This window comes from Meleagris gallopavo, chromosome 16, assembly GCF_905368555.1.
Source record: "Meleagris gallopavo chromosome 16, MGAL_WU_HG_1.1, whole genome shotgun sequence".
In the NCBI taxonomy this organism is placed as follows: domain Eukaryota; kingdom Metazoa; phylum Chordata; class Aves; order Galliformes; family Phasianidae; genus Meleagris; species Meleagris gallopavo.
This window is the reverse complement of record NC_139419.1, coordinates 5084514-5101519: the sequence shown is the minus strand read 5'-3', so window position 1 is coordinate 5101519 and position 17006 is coordinate 5084514. Positions and strand designations below refer to the sequence as shown.

The 17006-nt window shown below is 41.4% G+C and overlaps 1 protein-coding gene across 6 annotated transcripts; it reads right to left on the bottom strand.

Annotated features, from left to right (window-relative positions):
* Positions 1 to 552: 552 nt before the first annotated feature.
* Positions 553 to 15176, bottom strand: PRPSAP2 (phosphoribosyl pyrophosphate synthetase associated protein 2). 6 transcript variants are annotated; one of them, XM_010719547.4, is made up of 12 exons: positions 15024 to 15176; positions 12626 to 12744; positions 11911 to 12061; positions 11183 to 11235; positions 10994 to 11060; positions 9811 to 9983; positions 8808 to 8923; positions 5281 to 5336; positions 2871 to 3019; positions 2156 to 2226; positions 1793 to 1939; positions 553 to 1260 (listed from the first exon to the last, which is right to left on the bottom strand). In XM_010719547.4, the coding sequence occupies exons 3-12, from the start codon at positions 12027 to 12029 to the stop codon at positions 1102 to 1104; spliced, it is 1110 nt and encodes a 369-aa protein (XP_010717849.1). In that variant the 5' UTR covers positions 12030 to 12061; positions 12626 to 12744; positions 15024 to 15176; the 3' UTR covers positions 553 to 1101. The 6 variants fall into 6 exon arrangements, with proteins under 6 accessions (XP_010717849.1, XP_010717850.1, XP_010717851.1 ...); XM_010719548.4 differs by having other exon boundaries at positions 15020 to 15169; XM_010719549.4 differs by lacking the exon at positions 15024 to 15176 and adding an exon at positions 14873 to 15013.
* Positions 15177 to 17006: the final 1830 nt, after the last annotated feature.

Below are 17006 nucleotides of genomic sequence, written 5' to 3'. Positions count from 1 at the left end.
CAGAAATCCTGAGGCCAAAAAAACCAAGACTTCACACATCCCCTGCTCCATAACTGCCCTCAATTCCATACCCTACTCACCCCAGTATTCCCAAGTCCCCATTGTCCCTTGACATGCAGCCACAGGTTTAGTTTCCTACCACATTACCTGAAGCAAAGCAGTACACTGCAAGTATACAACACTGGCCAAATTACAATGAAACTAATTAACACATTTGTGATAGCCCCCAGAAACTGGATGCTGTGTCTTTTGAAAGGCTGTGTATTTTGCACTTTACAAGGCTGCTCAGCAGAAAAACGGGCTGAAATTCAACGAAGAATAACAGCAGTCAGGGAAAAGCAGCCCCTCCTTGCCTGCAGGTGCCCCAGCACAGGACAAGCAAAACAGATGTTGCTTCCTTACTGCCTGGAAGCCTGAATCCTGTTTATATTCCAAAGTAACATATAAGCGTAAAATAATCAATTCACCTCTTGATTTCCTCCAACATCACAGCATCTGCAAATCGTTCTGAAGTGGGGACATTTTGGAAGACAAGTGACTGTTATATAAACATTTTTAGAAAGCTCACACAAAACAAATCTTTATTCCTTGTCGCAGAAAATAAATACAGGTGCATATTTTCATATGCTTTTCTATAAAAGCACTCCTACAAAATCACTTAACTGCATACAACAGTACAACCTTTTTGGCTTCTTAAATGCAAATATTATACAGTCACTTCATTTTATTATCTTTTAAAGCACTTGTAGCAAGCAGCTTTGGAAAAGGAATGCTTAATTTAGAAACCAAATTCTTGCTTCAAGTGTTTTGTGGGCTTGTTTTTTTTTTCCACCATGTATATAGTGCAACTAACCTATAAGCAACTAGAACAGTTTTCTGTAAAATGTTTGCCCACCTCCCTCCCTCTCTCACCACTTTTCACATCCCCAAAAAAACTGCAAAGAAAAAAACCAGCTCTTAAAAAACTGTTCTACCTTGTTACTTAAACCAAGAGAAAACAAAAAGTGGCTCAATAGAAATATTAAGCAAGCATGATGCTTCACAGCTCGTTATCTTTTCACTTCCAGTTTGGCCCAAGGTGTTTATTTAAATTAAAACGCTTTAATCATCCAGTCCAATATTTCTGAAAAGGTACGACATTGACTCCCCATTGTGGATCCTGCGAATGGCTTCTGAGAGGATCATGCTGATATCCACCGTCTTGATTTTAGGGCACTGCAGTTTCTGGATTTCATGTGGAATCGTGTTTGTAACAACCACCTAAAGAAAGAGGAAAAATGATCAGGTGCAGTCCCTTCATACTTTCCACTTTCCGTATCAGAATTGTGAAACTCCACCCTCCAGATCCTATTAAACCAGTCTGGCTGATAAAGGAACAAGATTTCACATTGCTGTCAGAATCAAAATCTCAGGAATATCAAAATCTCAGGAATATATGCACTGCTGTAGGACTCCTCATACCACAGAGACCAGCAGCAGTACTCTCCCTTATTTAATGCCAGCACCTAAGTTCAAAAAGGAAGGTACAAAATTCCCCTTCAATGTGTGGGAGATAAGTGTGCCAATACTGACAGCTCATCTCTTTACTCTCCCTAGTTTCCCACTGCTACAGTTTCAGAATATAGAGATGCCACTATTCTAGCACTCGAGGCAAGAGTATTAAAACCTAAATGCAGGATCCTACCCAGATCAATTCTTAATGCCAGTATACGTTAAGAATCAAGTCAGGAGAAATTTGCTTACTTAAAAAAAATAATAATAATGTGAGTAGAAATTCAGAATTTATGCTTACTTCATCAATTGCAGATTCTTCTATCAGCCTGGGAGCATCTGAAGACAGCAGGCCATGTGTGGCCATTACGAAGATCTTGTAAGCCCCCCTCTCCTTGAGGGTCTCTGCTGCAGCAAGAAAGCTGTCAACATCATCTATAATGTCATCCTGTCAAGCAAAGGGGACACTGAGCCACTGGAACTCAACACGTTCTCACACTGATCAACACAGTGCACCCACAATGACCTTTCATCTTTTTCAGATCCAAATGTTATCAAAGCCCACCAACAAAGTTTAGTTACTAATGCAACAAAAACTGTACTTGCTGTCTGCAACTTTAACATATTAAATATGATTTATCAAAAGGCACAGCATTTTACTTACCACGATGATAGCTATTCTTCCTCCTACATCTCCAACAACTGTGATGGGTGGTTTTTCCTTGGGAATCAGCACTGATTAACAGTAACGTTTTTAGAGAGATAGAAAACAGAAAGGAAAAGAAGGTTTATACAATTTACATTAAGTGTAAAAACATCTGCCTTGCATCAATCACCACTGTTTTAGAGAGAAGCAATGTGATAAGTATTCCAACAGTGTTACTGGAAAATGCAAGATATATGCATTTTTTAAGTTTAATCAAAAGTATGAATAACACGTATACAGTAGCTTGCAGACACAACCAGTTCAATCACTCCACTGAGATCCAAGCTAGGTTTATGCAGTGAAGTTTTGCTGGTGCAGCTCCAGGTCACACCCCATTCAGCACAGTTCCTCTGTCAAGCACACAACGCTGACCCAGATACACACAAACCCAGAACCAGCTCAGCTTATGAACTCCATGTCCCAGAACAAAATCCAACCACCAAAACCACGAGGCAGAAGAACGCGGCCTCTACGCCTCCTCTGACCCACTGTGATGGCACAGATGTCACAAGAAGCCTAGCACTAGAACCATGGATTACAAAGACATCAAATAGAAATCTTTTCTTCCCCCTCACGTACTTAAAAAGATTCCTGGTGGTCTATCACCATCATCCCTGTCCCCCAAAACCACAAAAAGCAAGAGGTGAACACTTTCACACGCAAACTTACTTACTGGGTATCTCCAAACTGGGATGAATAGCAGCTACGTTTTTGGCTGTGGGTGGTGAATGTCGACCATCTACCATGTCAGACTCAGCATCCTGAGCTTCCCCATGAATCACTGCAATTCCCAACCGTAAACGTTCAGCAAATGATTGAGCCCTGAAGAGGAAGGGTTAAAAAAAAATAATCATGTATATATTAGGTATAACATTAAACCTAAAATAATTCACATGCATACATGGCTAACCTACAAGTATTTCAATTTTATTTCTAAAGTTACAGAGGAAAAATGAAATGATCCTAAAATTGCAGGGCAATAGAAGAAATCACTTATCCCGTGTCATCCTGTTTTCACTGGGCTTGTGAGAGTCAGAATAGCCTTGGAAGTGTCCATACAGGCTTTGCAAGCAACACGTCAAATGCTGCAACAAATCTGATTACTCCCTTCTGTTTTGTCCAGTCAAAAAAATAACAACAAAAAAAAACCAACAACTTTCTAGCCTTCAGCATTGTTGAGATCCTGTGCTTCAGCTGCTGACATGTAACCATCACCAAGAATATCTGGATTGTTTATGTTTAATGAAATACAAACAATCGTTCACCTACTTATTCTTAGCAAGACATGGACTAAGAAGGCAGTGTCCCTGACCTTCTGACACGTAGCCTTAGTTACCCTACTGAAGAGACATCAAACAATGATGCTGCCTAACAAACAGCTCTTGAAATTTAAACAGCAATCTACAAACTTACAAGAAGTTCCTTCACCATGCAATATTTTCTTGAATTGAGAATTTATGTAAAGAAGTATGAAGTCAGCTGAAGGAGTGGGAAAAGCAGAGAGGCAGGAAAATAGGAAATTTGCAGCCAGTGCCTGCTTCCCAGTGCTGACAGCAGCAAGGACAAACGCAGCAGTGGGATTCGACCTGCCTTACCTTGCACACCCAGCTCAGTACCCAGCTGACACACTGATCTGATCTCCCTCTGGTCAAAGCAAGACCAGCACATGCAAAGCAAAACACCTTGTCCTAACCTTAGTACCTGAGACTTGTGGCCTGAATTACCTCCTTTACATTCAAGCCTTGTTTCACTATCCAAACAACTCAAAGTCCATAGAATAATTTGCTCATTGTGTTGCTTGCTAATTAAAAATGAAGAATTTTCTGCACTGTGGTTACTGTAGTTATCTTTTTCAAAAGGTTGAATGCATATAAATGATGAATCCAAACATTTATTTCAAGAGTTATGACTTAAAATGCATAATCATATAAACGAATCAATCATTTAAAAACCACAATATTACACTGATTGAAGTTCAAAACAACACTAAAATGATGTATTCATTTTCCACTGAACTCAGAAACTGCAGAAACATTCTGAACTCCTTCAAGCAAAAGTTGTCACAAGCAGACATTCATCCAGAGAATGTCTTCCTTTATTAGGATAAACCATTCAACCATTCTTTTCCGAATACAAGACGTCTCCTCAAGCGCTGTTCTGAAATGCATCTGTACACATGCGAAGAAACTAAACAAATACAGCTCTGGGATCCTCTTCCACACACCTGCGATGACTGATCTGCTAACGGTATGACAAGCTATTTGCTGGCATATGAAGTTACTTGGCAAGCATGAAAATGTTTCAACAAATGTATCTAGACCTAGGAGGCAGTGCTGACCCCAAATAAATGAAATAAAGCATATGTAAAATAACCATCAAAATCAAAACAAGTCACCTAAAAACTACTGCTGGGAAACAAAGATGACAAAAGTCACTGCCCCAGTATACTTCTACAAAGTAAAACATTTCTGATTTACTATGTAAAACAATGAAAACCTTTTTTTATGAAGACATTCAAAAAAGTCTTGGCTTAAGCTCAGATAACTTCTCAGCAAATTACTGGTTTGTCACTATAGCAAAAATAGTATCTCTTAAATCACCAACCAGCTCTTTGCCATCCTCTCTGAGTAGCAAAGAGCTCAGGTATAGCAAACCAAAAAGCTCCAGGAATTAAGAACAACTGTTTGGGCAACAAGAACATCTCACATCAAATAGCCTCAGCCATCAAATCCCACCATGCCAGATGGTAAGCCATCCTATTTAGGATCTGATAACAATGCTCTAAGCTGTGATCATGTTAAGCAATTACTCTGGATTAATGGTGTTCTACTTCTAGCCATTTTGCTTCATTCACAATAGGCAATCCGTGATGTAAACACTGAAAAATATGATTAAATAGCTTCTTAATACTAAGCACTGCATTGATTTACCACAAGTGGTAAACACTACACATCTGACAGTCTAAGTGGCAGGGGGTGTGGGCTGCATCTTCTAATTGCTGAACTTGTCTAGGTTCACCTGATCTGAAAAGCAAAATCACAACAGAGATTTCCTGCTCTAACAAGAGAGCAGATCTTACCCACCTCTTTGCAGACGCAGGTGATTTGGCCACAATTACAGCATTCCTGTAGTCTGGTATCTGTAGTAAATAACAGATAGCAATGTCTACTTTGTATCTTCAGACAGATTTAAACTCAGTAAGAATCAAAATTTTATTTTGCCAAAAGAATTTTAAACATTGAATGTTTTACCTAACATAAGAAAGCAACCTCGAGAATCCACAGTATGTGACGAGACTTCACATCTCAGTAAGCCCAGCCATTAAGCAAATTCAGACTTTTAACTCAAAATTCCACCTTTTATTCATATCATGTTATACACAGATTACACAAAAGTAACTGCCTTAGAATAATATGCAGACTACAAAGGCAAATGTTAAAAAACAGGAAACCATGAAAACTAAAGTTTCCTGTCCTATTTAAATCGTCTTGCAAATGCACACAGCAGCCTTTCAACACTTGAAACACAGTATTTCATCCTTCCTTATTTGTGGAGTTGTTCTTCCAGTTACAGGGGAAAAAAAAAAAAAAGAAAAAAAAGAAAAAAAAAGACCTCTCCATCACATCACACCAACTCCTTATACGTACCATCAAAAGGTTTAAAATTCTACATTCAACATTCTGATCCTGGAGCCACAGTTTATGTCCTCTCTGTAGGTCAGCGTGAGGACGCCGCTCCAGATGCTGACAGACCAAGAAGTTTGGTTTTCATTTCAAGGTCTACGAGGACATGAGTCAGTCTTTACATGCACCATCCCTCCCAGGTTTGCTGCCTCACTGTCATACTGGCTTTTCTTCTCTGACACTCTCACTTCATTTAGCCAGCATTTTAGTCCCCATCTCTCATCTCAGTCTCCTGTTTTCCCTTCCAAAGCTGACTCCTTGTCAGACCAATCTTTCCTCGCCCAGTTTCAAGCATCACTATCTACATTTCCAGTCCTTTCTCACCTCTTTTCCAACAGCACTTTGTGTTCCTCTCACCGCAGTCCCTTCCTTGCAAACTCAGCATTTTCCTGGGACAATCAGTCTGCCACAGAGCACAGCAGGCAAAGAACCTGCCTGGTCTTGTAGCAGCTGTAACACTCCATGGCCACTCTCAGCTACAATAACAACTCCTACAGAACACATCCAATCCCTGGAGAACCTCAGTGTTACAGACCTCAAGAGCTGCTAATGAATACCTGCAAACAGTTCTGCTAGAGCTGTCATTTAGCAAAACTGGGGAATGCTACCCTGAAACAGAATTTGTGGCCTCACTGTCAGATGTTAAATAGCTCCAAAACATGGCAATACTTCTTTCTCCCAACCACAAGCAAGCTAAGTTCTTCCACAACCTTCTCCTCAGACACACAAACCACACTGGCCAAGTATTTCCAAAAAACATTCTATCTGAAAGAATTATTTTTTTCCATACTTACTTAAGTACTGAATTTTGGCATGGACCTAAGAACTGAAAACAAGGGCTTCTGAGAGGATGTGTCAGGGAACATCAATAATCCGCAGCGCTACCAACTCCACCTACAACAGTGGGAATTCAGCATGTTCTGTCCTTTACAAATGCTAAGTCAAACAACAGACTAGGAAGATGAACATGTTGGAAGGTACGGACAAGGCAGGGCCTGTCATTTGACATAATAAAGGCTTTGATCTTGTTCAAACATCATTGCCTCACTTTTCCCCTGCCAAATTATCGAATTTGTTCTCATCTCTTCAAAAATGAAGTCAGAAAGCCCGAAATGTCATCCAAGACATGACAGAACATCAACAGCTGCTAGTAACAAAGAGCTACGTTACTCTGAGATTGGCAAATCACTCTAAGATTAACTTGTATGCATAGGAAAGAAGACAATAACTATAAATATTTGCTAGGCATACAAAGGAAAACTACCAAATTATCTTCATTCCACATGGATTTCACTGACTGGACTGACTTCATCCAGAGCACCAAATAATTCCTTCACACCTGTGCATAAATTCCTGACAGTGAACAGCTCCAAGGCCTCATCCTCTGAGCTTCAGTTAAATGCTTTGTGAGTGACCTTCACTCTTACTAATCTGGATTCTATTGCATGCTGTTCAGTAGATCCCCATCACAACTCCCACCTGAAACATTTTCCATGCTGTGCCATTCATGGTGCAGGAGATGCAGCAGCAGCAGCCAAGGTAAACTTGAGAATAATACTGAACTCTTTCTGAGCAACACCACAAGAATTTTTTACAAAGGGATAATAAATACAGTTTGGCTAGAGAAACTACCTGCCAATATAAAACCCAGGTGATCACACTGGTTCAGTCAACTTCACTTCTAGCAAGTCATCTCTAACAAGCAGAGGAAGGAAGAAACAAAAAACAAGTATATTTTCAGTCCCCTCCACATCCACCTCAGCAGTGCTTTGTGGATGTTCACTGGTTAGAAAGCAGCAGGACGAACAGACTCAGCTGCAACAACTCCTTGTAAATCATTCTGACAATCAGGTATCAAAATGTGCTTAAAGACCAAACCACACCCTGACCTCGTTATCTACCATAGACAACAGGTTCAAGTAACATGCAGTGGCAAAGCTTGTCTTCAATCTATCTACTTGGTCTTTTACTTTATTCTCTCTAGGTAACACAGTGATTACAATGCACAGTTGTAGAAGAATGGTGAAATGGTGACATGAAGGATGGTGCCAAAGCCAAGAGCCCAGAGTTTTGTTCTACAGTTTTCCCTTCTGCTAGGACTGCAGCACCAAATAATGACTGACACTCAGCTGGGAATTTATTCTCTAGCAAGAGAGTCTTAACAATCATGGTGGGTTTTTTTGTTTGTAATTGCATTTTTTTTTTTTAATTGAAGCATCTATCTCTGTAAATGAAAAGGTGTGGGTTAAAAAGTAAGAAACAATTACTTTCTTCCAAAATTATAATTAATCAAGACATAAAATACATCTTATACCTACAATTATCAACAGCACAATTTTACATACGGATCTACCAGCAGCACTTCTCAAAGCACTTTCTAGAAGTAATATCCATTTCAAAAGACAGAGAACTGGATGCACACAGCATCAGAAGTCACACTCAAGCCAAGATGTCCTGAACAAACAGCAGATTTCCCCACAAAATAATCTGTCCTTATTTTCAGATCACGATGGTCAGACTTCCATCATTTACATGTTAACCTACAAAATATTTTCATAATGCTACATAAATTACATCTACACAAGCATTCCATCCTGTGAATGGCAAGGAAATTGGAAACAGGAAAGGAAAAGAACAATTAGAATAGGAAAATGCTCTTTTTTAAAAATATGAATTAGAAGAACACGTCTAAGAGATGGAACAGCAACCTTACATGGATTATAAAATGCCAGTTCTTCATGAAAGGAAATCTCAGTCCTCTCAGGGGAGAAGAACCAACTACACAATTCCTGCCCCAAAATGACCCTTCCTCCTCTCAAAATCTGTTTGAAGATTTATCTTTTCACAGGAATTTGCTTCAGGAGTCCTGAGACATGACAAAAAAAAAATTAAAGAAACAAAAGGCTGTAATAGAATGGCTTACTCACCTCTTCTTGGATGTACTGTAGTAAAAATGGAGATGCTCTCAAGTTATCAACTGGAATATTGAAGAAGCCCTGTATTTCCTTCTGATGTAAATCCATGGTAATAAGGTGAGTTAGTCCTTCAGAAACAAAATAAAATAAAATAGACATATGGACAAGCACGTGAAGAACGTTATTTTTCTGTTCAATTTAACAAGGTTTTTTCAAAACAAGCTCTGTAAGCTGCTATGGTAACTAGAAGTACATAGATTAGCTATGTCCCTTTTACATACACAGGGGTTGCCACGCTTCCAGATGCCTCAGAACAACCTACATAACTGGATCAGTAGTGCCACACTGAGGCAGGTGTGATCCTTTTCCATTTGACACGTGACAAAATGGAACCACAAACGAGATGAATGGATCTATGCCACACAGTGTGAGCCCGGCACAGCAAACATCTGAGTTCTGAACTCCCGAGAAATGGATCCAAATTCTGTTCATTGCTACGTTTCTTCTTTCAAAATAAGAACCAGATCCCAGCATTCACTGTTACTGCACATTCTTCCCAGGGACAGGAGTAGAAGAAAAGAAGCAGAACAGAAAATCTTTTGAGGACTGACAATGAATAATCACATTCTCCCACATCAACTCAAATGTAAAAAGACAAAGTACATTCTCCAATAGATAAAAGAGACAGACTAGAATTGAGAAAGCGCAACTGTTCAAGACCGAGAAAGGCAAAGAACAGCACTGTGAGGGAGAGACAGCACGACCTGAAGTGGCAGACCCATCTTGTCTGCACAGCAGGATGCAACGTGAAGTGGATGCTGCATTTTTTTTTCTTAAACAACTTCTCATTTGGAGATCTCTCTGATGATACCCTTCTATGCGCACTTTAAACTTACAAAAAACTGACGTCATTTTTCATAAAAGTCTCAACTTGCACACTGACCTCTTTCAATCTGAATGCTGAGCATAGGATCCCCCATTGCCCCAATTATTTCATAACAATCTCCATCCTTACCAGCTTTGCACATCATTGAAGCCAGTAATTTAGAAACAATGGAGCCCCTTTTTCTCATCTTGCACTGTTTGCTGTAGGGGAAGTAAGGAATCACTCCAATAATGCTTTTGGCACAGGATGTTTTACAGGCATACACCATGATCAGGAGTTCCATGATGGTAGTATTCACATCCCTGCAATGAGAAGCATCTGGTTTTGTAACCAAGAATAAAAATTCTGCAGCTGAATTCAAGGTAACACCTGTACACACTACAGAGATTCCACTCCACTGTAGTAGAGAGTGGTGTCAGAGCAATCTTCAGAAAGAATCCAGTTGTGCACCTAAGGATGCAAGTACCCTGTACCTACCATTGTAATTCTTCACTGGATTTTTTTGTCACTTTTTGGGGCAACTCAGCAGTTTTTGCTATACCACCTTCAGGCTTTTAGTAATACAGAACTGTGTTGTAAGAACTACACCACAACTTTTTTGGTGGTTGAACTAAATGATCTTAGAGGTCTTCTCCAACCTTAATGATTCAATGAATCTATCCCTAACATTTATTCCTATTGTGTACAAAATATATCTATTTTTCAATACACGTAGCTTTAATTTTAAAAGCTGTCTTGCAATATATTTCCCTTTTGTTTAAGCCAACAACAGGCTAAATATTCTGTAACTACCATCTGTTTTCTGCTCTAAATGAAAAGATAGAGAGGGCATCTCTGCAGATGGGAACTAGTCATCAACTCAGAGACCTACTGCTCCTGTAACCACCAGAAATTAAAAAAAAAAAAGTCTTCACATGTGTAAAGTTCTTTTCAAAACAACAAAATGGTTTTATGAATCACCAAACACATTGCCTAGGAAATGTTTCTCCTACTTTCAGAAGCCTGTAATGGTGCTGGAGCCACGGTACTGAAAAGGAAGGAATTCAAAGAACACCGTGAGTAGAAGAATGCACTTAGCAGAAGAACTCAGAGAGGCCATGGGGAAAGTTTCAATGATATTTTCACTGAAAGTAAAATTAATTGATGTTAGCATATAATTAAGTCTTCTTTGTACATGTATTAAAGATATATATAAATCTAACCTTATTATACTGTATCACATACATATGATGCAATTAAAAGTTAGAACAGAAGCATTCTTATGGACAGCCTACATCAAAATACAGCAAAGTGCCTTTAAACAGTTACTCACTTTGAAACTGTCTGGATGATAAACACATCCTTTCCTCTCACAGACTCCTGAATTTGTACTCTTGTTTCTGTCAAGAAGAGAACTACGTCAGATATGCAGGAGCAAAATGCAACAGAAACAAAAAAAGGGCAGCCAATATATGCATGTTGTAGACAGGTAAGATTCCAGTTTTGCCAATTAAATGCTCACCTCTGTTTGGTTCTTGATAAACCTGAACCTTCCCCATTTCAACTCCTAATCGCCTGCAGGAAGAGAAAAATAAACCAGAATATGAGTAAATGAAAGGTAAAACAAATGAAGAGCCCACAGTGCAATAGCTACTGAAAAGGCTGCATTTGAGGAGAAAAACAGGAAAAGAAAACCACAAGTCCTAAAATCAACAACTGCAATGGAAATCTCTTGATGCTGCCACACTGCAGGTTAAGCTAAACTCATTTTCAAGTCAAGCTCGGAACAACCACTGGAACAAAAATGCTGCTTGTTAAATTATGTAACAATTTCTCATTTTTATATATTTACACGCATTATACATCCACTGCACTGTCTCTGAATCTACAGAGTTAGCAACATAAACATCCACAGTACTCAAAAGACCACTTTCAAAGCACTCTCTTCCAAAGGAAAATCTCAATCTAAAGTGAATGGAAAATACTGGTGAGCTCTATTCAATGAATAAAGAAACATTAAGGCCTGCTGAGTTTATTCCATTTCAATATTAGCACAGACCACTACGAGCAGAAAGCAGGATATGATAGGTACACATGCCCAAATCCTTCCCATGCACAATTTTCTACATCTAGCTTTGGTACACAAACCTCAGGAATAACCACCTAAGAGAAAAATCAGCCTTTACTAAAACAAGTCCCATCATAAAGACACACAGGTCCTACACTGCCCTGCAGGCAGATATTACTTACTCAGCAATTCTCTTTGATAGTTCCATGCATGAAGAATTGGAATTAGCTGAAAACAGCACGAGTCCACCTTTCGTTATATTCATGATGGCCCCAGTTTCAGTTGATGGCACACAAAACATCAAACCTAAGTTGTCTTCCCACTCCTAAAGGACTGGAAGAGATCAAAGGCCTGGTAAATCCACACGTTAAAAATACAAAATGAACAAATTTTCTCTGTTTAGACAACCAGTTTTTTATAAGTCTATATTCTCCAGCACTCTTTAGTATTTACTATCACTGCAGTGGTTTGTGATCCACAAGCTATGCTGATTACAGACCTAGCTCAGCATACCTAGAGAAGTGGCAGAAAGAATGGGTCTTCCACCTGTCCTGCCTTTTCTCTCCTACCCCCAAGCTTCACATAACCTGCCAGCAAAATGTTTCACTGGAAGTCTCCAAAAGATCTCCCCTAGACAACTTCCTAACAGATGGGTTTTTTATTTATTGGGGTTTTAAATGCTCTCCTTAGGCTATCATTTAGCAGCACAGATTCTCTTTTCCATAGTTCCCTTTCTAGAGCTAAGCAACACTGACTCTCAATATCACAAAGCCAGTCAGGCATCGGTCTGAGCTCAAGAGAGCCCTGTGGGTCCAGGTACCCAGCTAAATCGACTAGAAGCACCTATTTCCATAGCTGCGTGCCTTTCCATCTCTTTGCAATAAATGATAAACTTACAAATATGGATGAAATGTAAGAAGAGTTCAATAAAGTTGGTAGCTGTAAATTATGACCTCTTGCACAAAGCATCCGCTTGATGAAGCAGTTGTTGTCATTCTCTGATACTAATATTTCTCCTGTGAAAACAGGAGAAAAACATCAAGAGGAAATCTATTTTTTTTTTCAAATATAGGCACAAACACTAATTGATGGGATTCCATCTTCACACTTACTCATTCTTCTTTGAAACACCATATTTTCAGCCTTCCTCTAATGTACTATTTTGTTCAAATAAAAGGAATGATCAATTTACCAGCAGACATCAACAGAAGCATTCTTCTCACCTCAGAGGCATTCTACTGAAGTCCTAAGCTACAGCACTTCACTTCTTGTGTTCAAATAGCCCAAATCCCTCACCATCCATTTTAGCATTATGGTAGGGACTGAAAACATCAAAAATAAGCTACATCATTGGGAAGAAAAAAAAAATAAACAGAACTTCACATAAATCAACAACTTTCCTACCAAGGAAATTTGTACCCTCAGGAACCTCGTTGTCCAAATCACGTGTATCTATTCTAGAAATTTATTGCTTATCAACCATTAAGTACTTCCAAACAGCATCTAGAAGAAAAGGAACAATTTTCATACCTCCAGGAACAGCTGTCTAGCTCCATTAAAAAAATACAAAACAAACTAATTCTACCTACCTTTGCAACCATGCATACTCCTCCTTAGTTTGGCTTAGGCACAGAAACACTACCTCACTGATCCTCAGTCAGGAGACAAGCAGAGGTAGGGAACTTCCTAACAACAAACGTCCTCAGGAAGAAGCTGTGCTATGTTCAACTGCTGTAAACAAAAACCTGTCATCAAAACTTCCCAAATGTGCCGAAAGAAAGCACAACTGGGAACAACTTCAGCAGAATTTTAATGCTTAGTAATTGACTCAGTTAGAACCTGGTGGGACACCTGTACCACTAAAGCAACACCCTACCCCTTTCTGCTTTTTCTTTCAGATAGTAATAAAAAATATTAATTTAAAATATAGTAATTTAAGAAGCCTTCCCAAATGCTAGAAGGCAGCTGCATTAAACACCCAGTTTAAAGGTAATCTCCCTCTCAAACTAGGTTCCCAGTAATTTAAGGAAAAACACAAACTGAATTCCATTTCTCAGCTCTTGTTTCTTCCTTCCTTCTGGCACACACTTACTCTCCACAACTCCCAGCTGGCAATCACCTGCCCAATACTCATAATGCATCTTCAATCCAACAAAGTGAGAGTATACTAGAAATGCTTTTAGGCCTCAGAACATCAGCTGAAAGCATCTTTCTCTGGCATAAAGGCAACAACATTGAGACCACCTTCAATTGTTACTGCAAATCTTTACATGGAAGTTTGAAGACAACTTTTATCTCCAGTTATGTTACCTTCCTTCCTGCACGGATCAGGAAAATAAAGAGGAATTAAGAAATCCGATGAAAGATGAGAGCTGTTTCACGTTTATTGCTCAGGGTGCACCTTACTCCACAATGAGGTACTGCCACTCACAACCAACAAGGAAGATTTGCAGTTTTTCACATAACCACGGGTCAAGGACACCTGGATGTACTGCAGCAGCAATAACTGAGCTACAGCGTGTGGTGTAAGGAGAAGTCAGTTTTGTGAAACAACACTGATGCATCAAACAGGAAAAGGATGCTGGGACGATAGCAAATTGACAACAACTTTATTAGATGTGCATAGATGTGACTCCACAGGTGCCCATGGGACCACAGCCCTCCCTGGCTGCAGGTGGATGTATCTCCCAGGCCAGGCTGTAAGAAAACACACACTCCATGGTGCAGGCTGCTCCATCAACTCCTACCCTTCCTTCTGGGCAGAACGCAACTACACCAGCATTAGATCATGAATACAGCGATTCCTGGACGGGCTGCACAGCATCCCATCGGCTTTCCCTTTTACACCTCCACCAATTCAGCGCATGCAATACGGAAAGCAACAGAGGCATTAACAGCTGTCTGGAATCACCGCTTCTAAACGCGATCCCCACGGGCTGCAGGCAGCCTGGGCCCTTCCCACGAGGGGATGCGGTTCTCCACAGCCCCAGAAGGACCTGGGCGGCGATCGATCCCCCCGGTTCGCTCAGAGGGCCGAGCCCCACACCCACACCTCCCTTCCGCTCAGTATTCCCTAGGGGGAGCGGCCTGAGCGTCCCTCAGCCCCCCCCGTGCAACCAACCACACCCGTTCTCCTGCCTTCACCTGCGGGGCCGCCGATGGACCCCCCCGGTAAGCGGCTCCCTCCCACACGGCCGTTGAGGAGAAGAAGCCCGTTTCTCGGGCGGCTGGGCGCCGTGCGGGGCAGGGTGTGGAAGGGGAGCACGGCGCGTCCCTTGCTGAAGGCCTCACCTACCGGCTCCGGCCCTCCGGTCCCGGGAGAAGGCGGCCCGGCCCGGAGGGATGGTGGCGAGGCACAGGCAGCGCGGAGCTCAAACCCTCCAGCGGTTATCCGCTCGCAAGATGGCGCCGCCGCGAGGGGGGGGGCGGGCGGAGGGCGCACGAGGGGCGGGAGTGAGGCCACGCCCTGCACCCCCACAGCCCTTCCCGCCGAGGCCTCGCGCCGCTTTGAGGGGCGTCTCCGCCGGCGCCATTTTCCCCCCTGAGGTGGTGGGGGAGATGTTGGGGCACTGCCGAGGAGGGCGGATTTGAGGAGCGTGCTGTTAACACATCGTTTCACGTTTTCCCCGCTCGGATGTCACGGGTGTGGCAGTGGTATCCATCAGGGTTGTATAAGTCCCCTCACAAAATCCAAGCTGTATCAGTGTATCTGAGTGTACTGTGAAGTACACTGCACAGTGCTAGGTTTTGTTATCCTGCATAAATTCAGGAGGGTAAAGCTCCTGCCAGTGCCCACCAAAGCAAACGCACAGGCACTGATCACTTTACTGTTCCCAAACCTTTTTCTGCTAGCACAGTGGCCAAAAGCTGGTTTAAATCATGCTTTTCAGGGTACCCAAGATAAGCATTTTGTGATATATGGATCAAAGTTCTAATCTTTGGAGTACAGGTACAGATCAGGTACTTTTAACTGCACCTTCTCACAAAATAACTATTTCTGGGCTGCAACATACAGAGTGCATTGAACAAGGCCTGGAGCACCCGAGCAGAGACCTGTGTGCCATGAAAGACACAAAAAAGCTGCCCATACTGCTCACCCAATGCACAAAGACAACTTTGGATTTTGTACTTTGAAACTTCTTACAGTGAAACTGCCACTGTGAGCTGTATTTTTTACTTTAAGCATTCACATGCTTGCCCATAGCTCACAATACGCGCTTCAACAGTTGTCTCCGCTGCCAGCAGTCAGAGCAGGGAAGGAGAGCAGTTGAACCTGAATCAGCAGCCAGATGCTGAGCACTCCAGATGCAGCACTTCTCACAGAGGAGAGACATCTGTCTGAAATGCATGAGACCTGTTTGTGTCCTCAGAGAGGCAATGCTGCAGCTATTCCATGCATGTCTGCAGGATCTCAGGTTGGAAAGTGTGATAAAATGGGTCCCATTGCCTCCTCACCACCCCCACCATTTCCAGTCTGTGTTCCTCTGTTTACAGGCTGCTGCTCCCACTGTTGATTCAGGTTCCTCGACCTTTGTAGATTCCTTTTTGTTTTGCAGGGAAGGCAGCTCTGAGCCTTTTGTCAGCCTCCTCACAGAGCAGCAGAGATTTCTTAGTGTCAGTCCTCATCACAGGGTTTCACTACAGGCTGATGGCAGAGCAGCCAGAAACAACACATGTTGAAGCGCTGACCCACAGCGCAATCAGCAGCCTTCCTCAGAGGCATTTTTCAATACCCTCAGGGCACACAGAATTTGCTGACTGCTCAATTTGTGCTGCTCCAAATTCCTGATGCCTACACAAGTAAACCACAGGACCAGGAACTTAAAAAAAAAAAAAAAAATGTCATCTTCTCCTTTTTCTTGGGCAACTGTCTGCGTTTTCTCAAAGAAAATCAGTTTCTTTCCTGCCTCTGTTTTCCTGGTCAGAGGAATACAAATGGAAGCCTCCGGTCCCAAGGGAAGAGGGATTTGTTGATATTACAATATGTTATTCAAGTACTGAGAGTTTAACAGATTGCTTTCCCAAAACGAACACCTGGTTTTTATTTCATTTACAATGATCCAATTAGCAGTCATCTAAGGAATTCTGAAAAATTGTTACGAGTGACTGGAGCAGCTCAGGGAAATCTGTTGTTCTTAATCCAGATGCAATTCTGTCAGGAAGAAGTATGCCGTAATGCATAAATTAAAAAAGCCTACAGTTAGTCCAGCCAAGGTGAAGGGCACTGCTCATCCAGCACTTGGCAGGACGACAGCCTGCATCCATCACCTGAGAGACA

Bases quoted from the DNA above. Each gene is read 5' to 3' on its own strand.
- PRPSAP2 (XM_010719547.4), bottom strand. From the start codon at position 12,029: ATGTTTTGTGTGCCATCAACTGAAACTGGGGCCATCATGAATATAACG. The intron at 3,020-5,280 runs GTGGGTAAGATC...CTTCCTCTTCAG, and splicing joins TCACCTGCGTCTGCAAAGAG to GGCTCAATCATTTGCTGAAC. The intron at 2,227-2,870 runs GTAAGTAAGTTT...ACTGTTAATCAG, and splicing joins TCCCAGTTTGGAGATACCCA to TGCTGATTCCCAAGGAAAAA.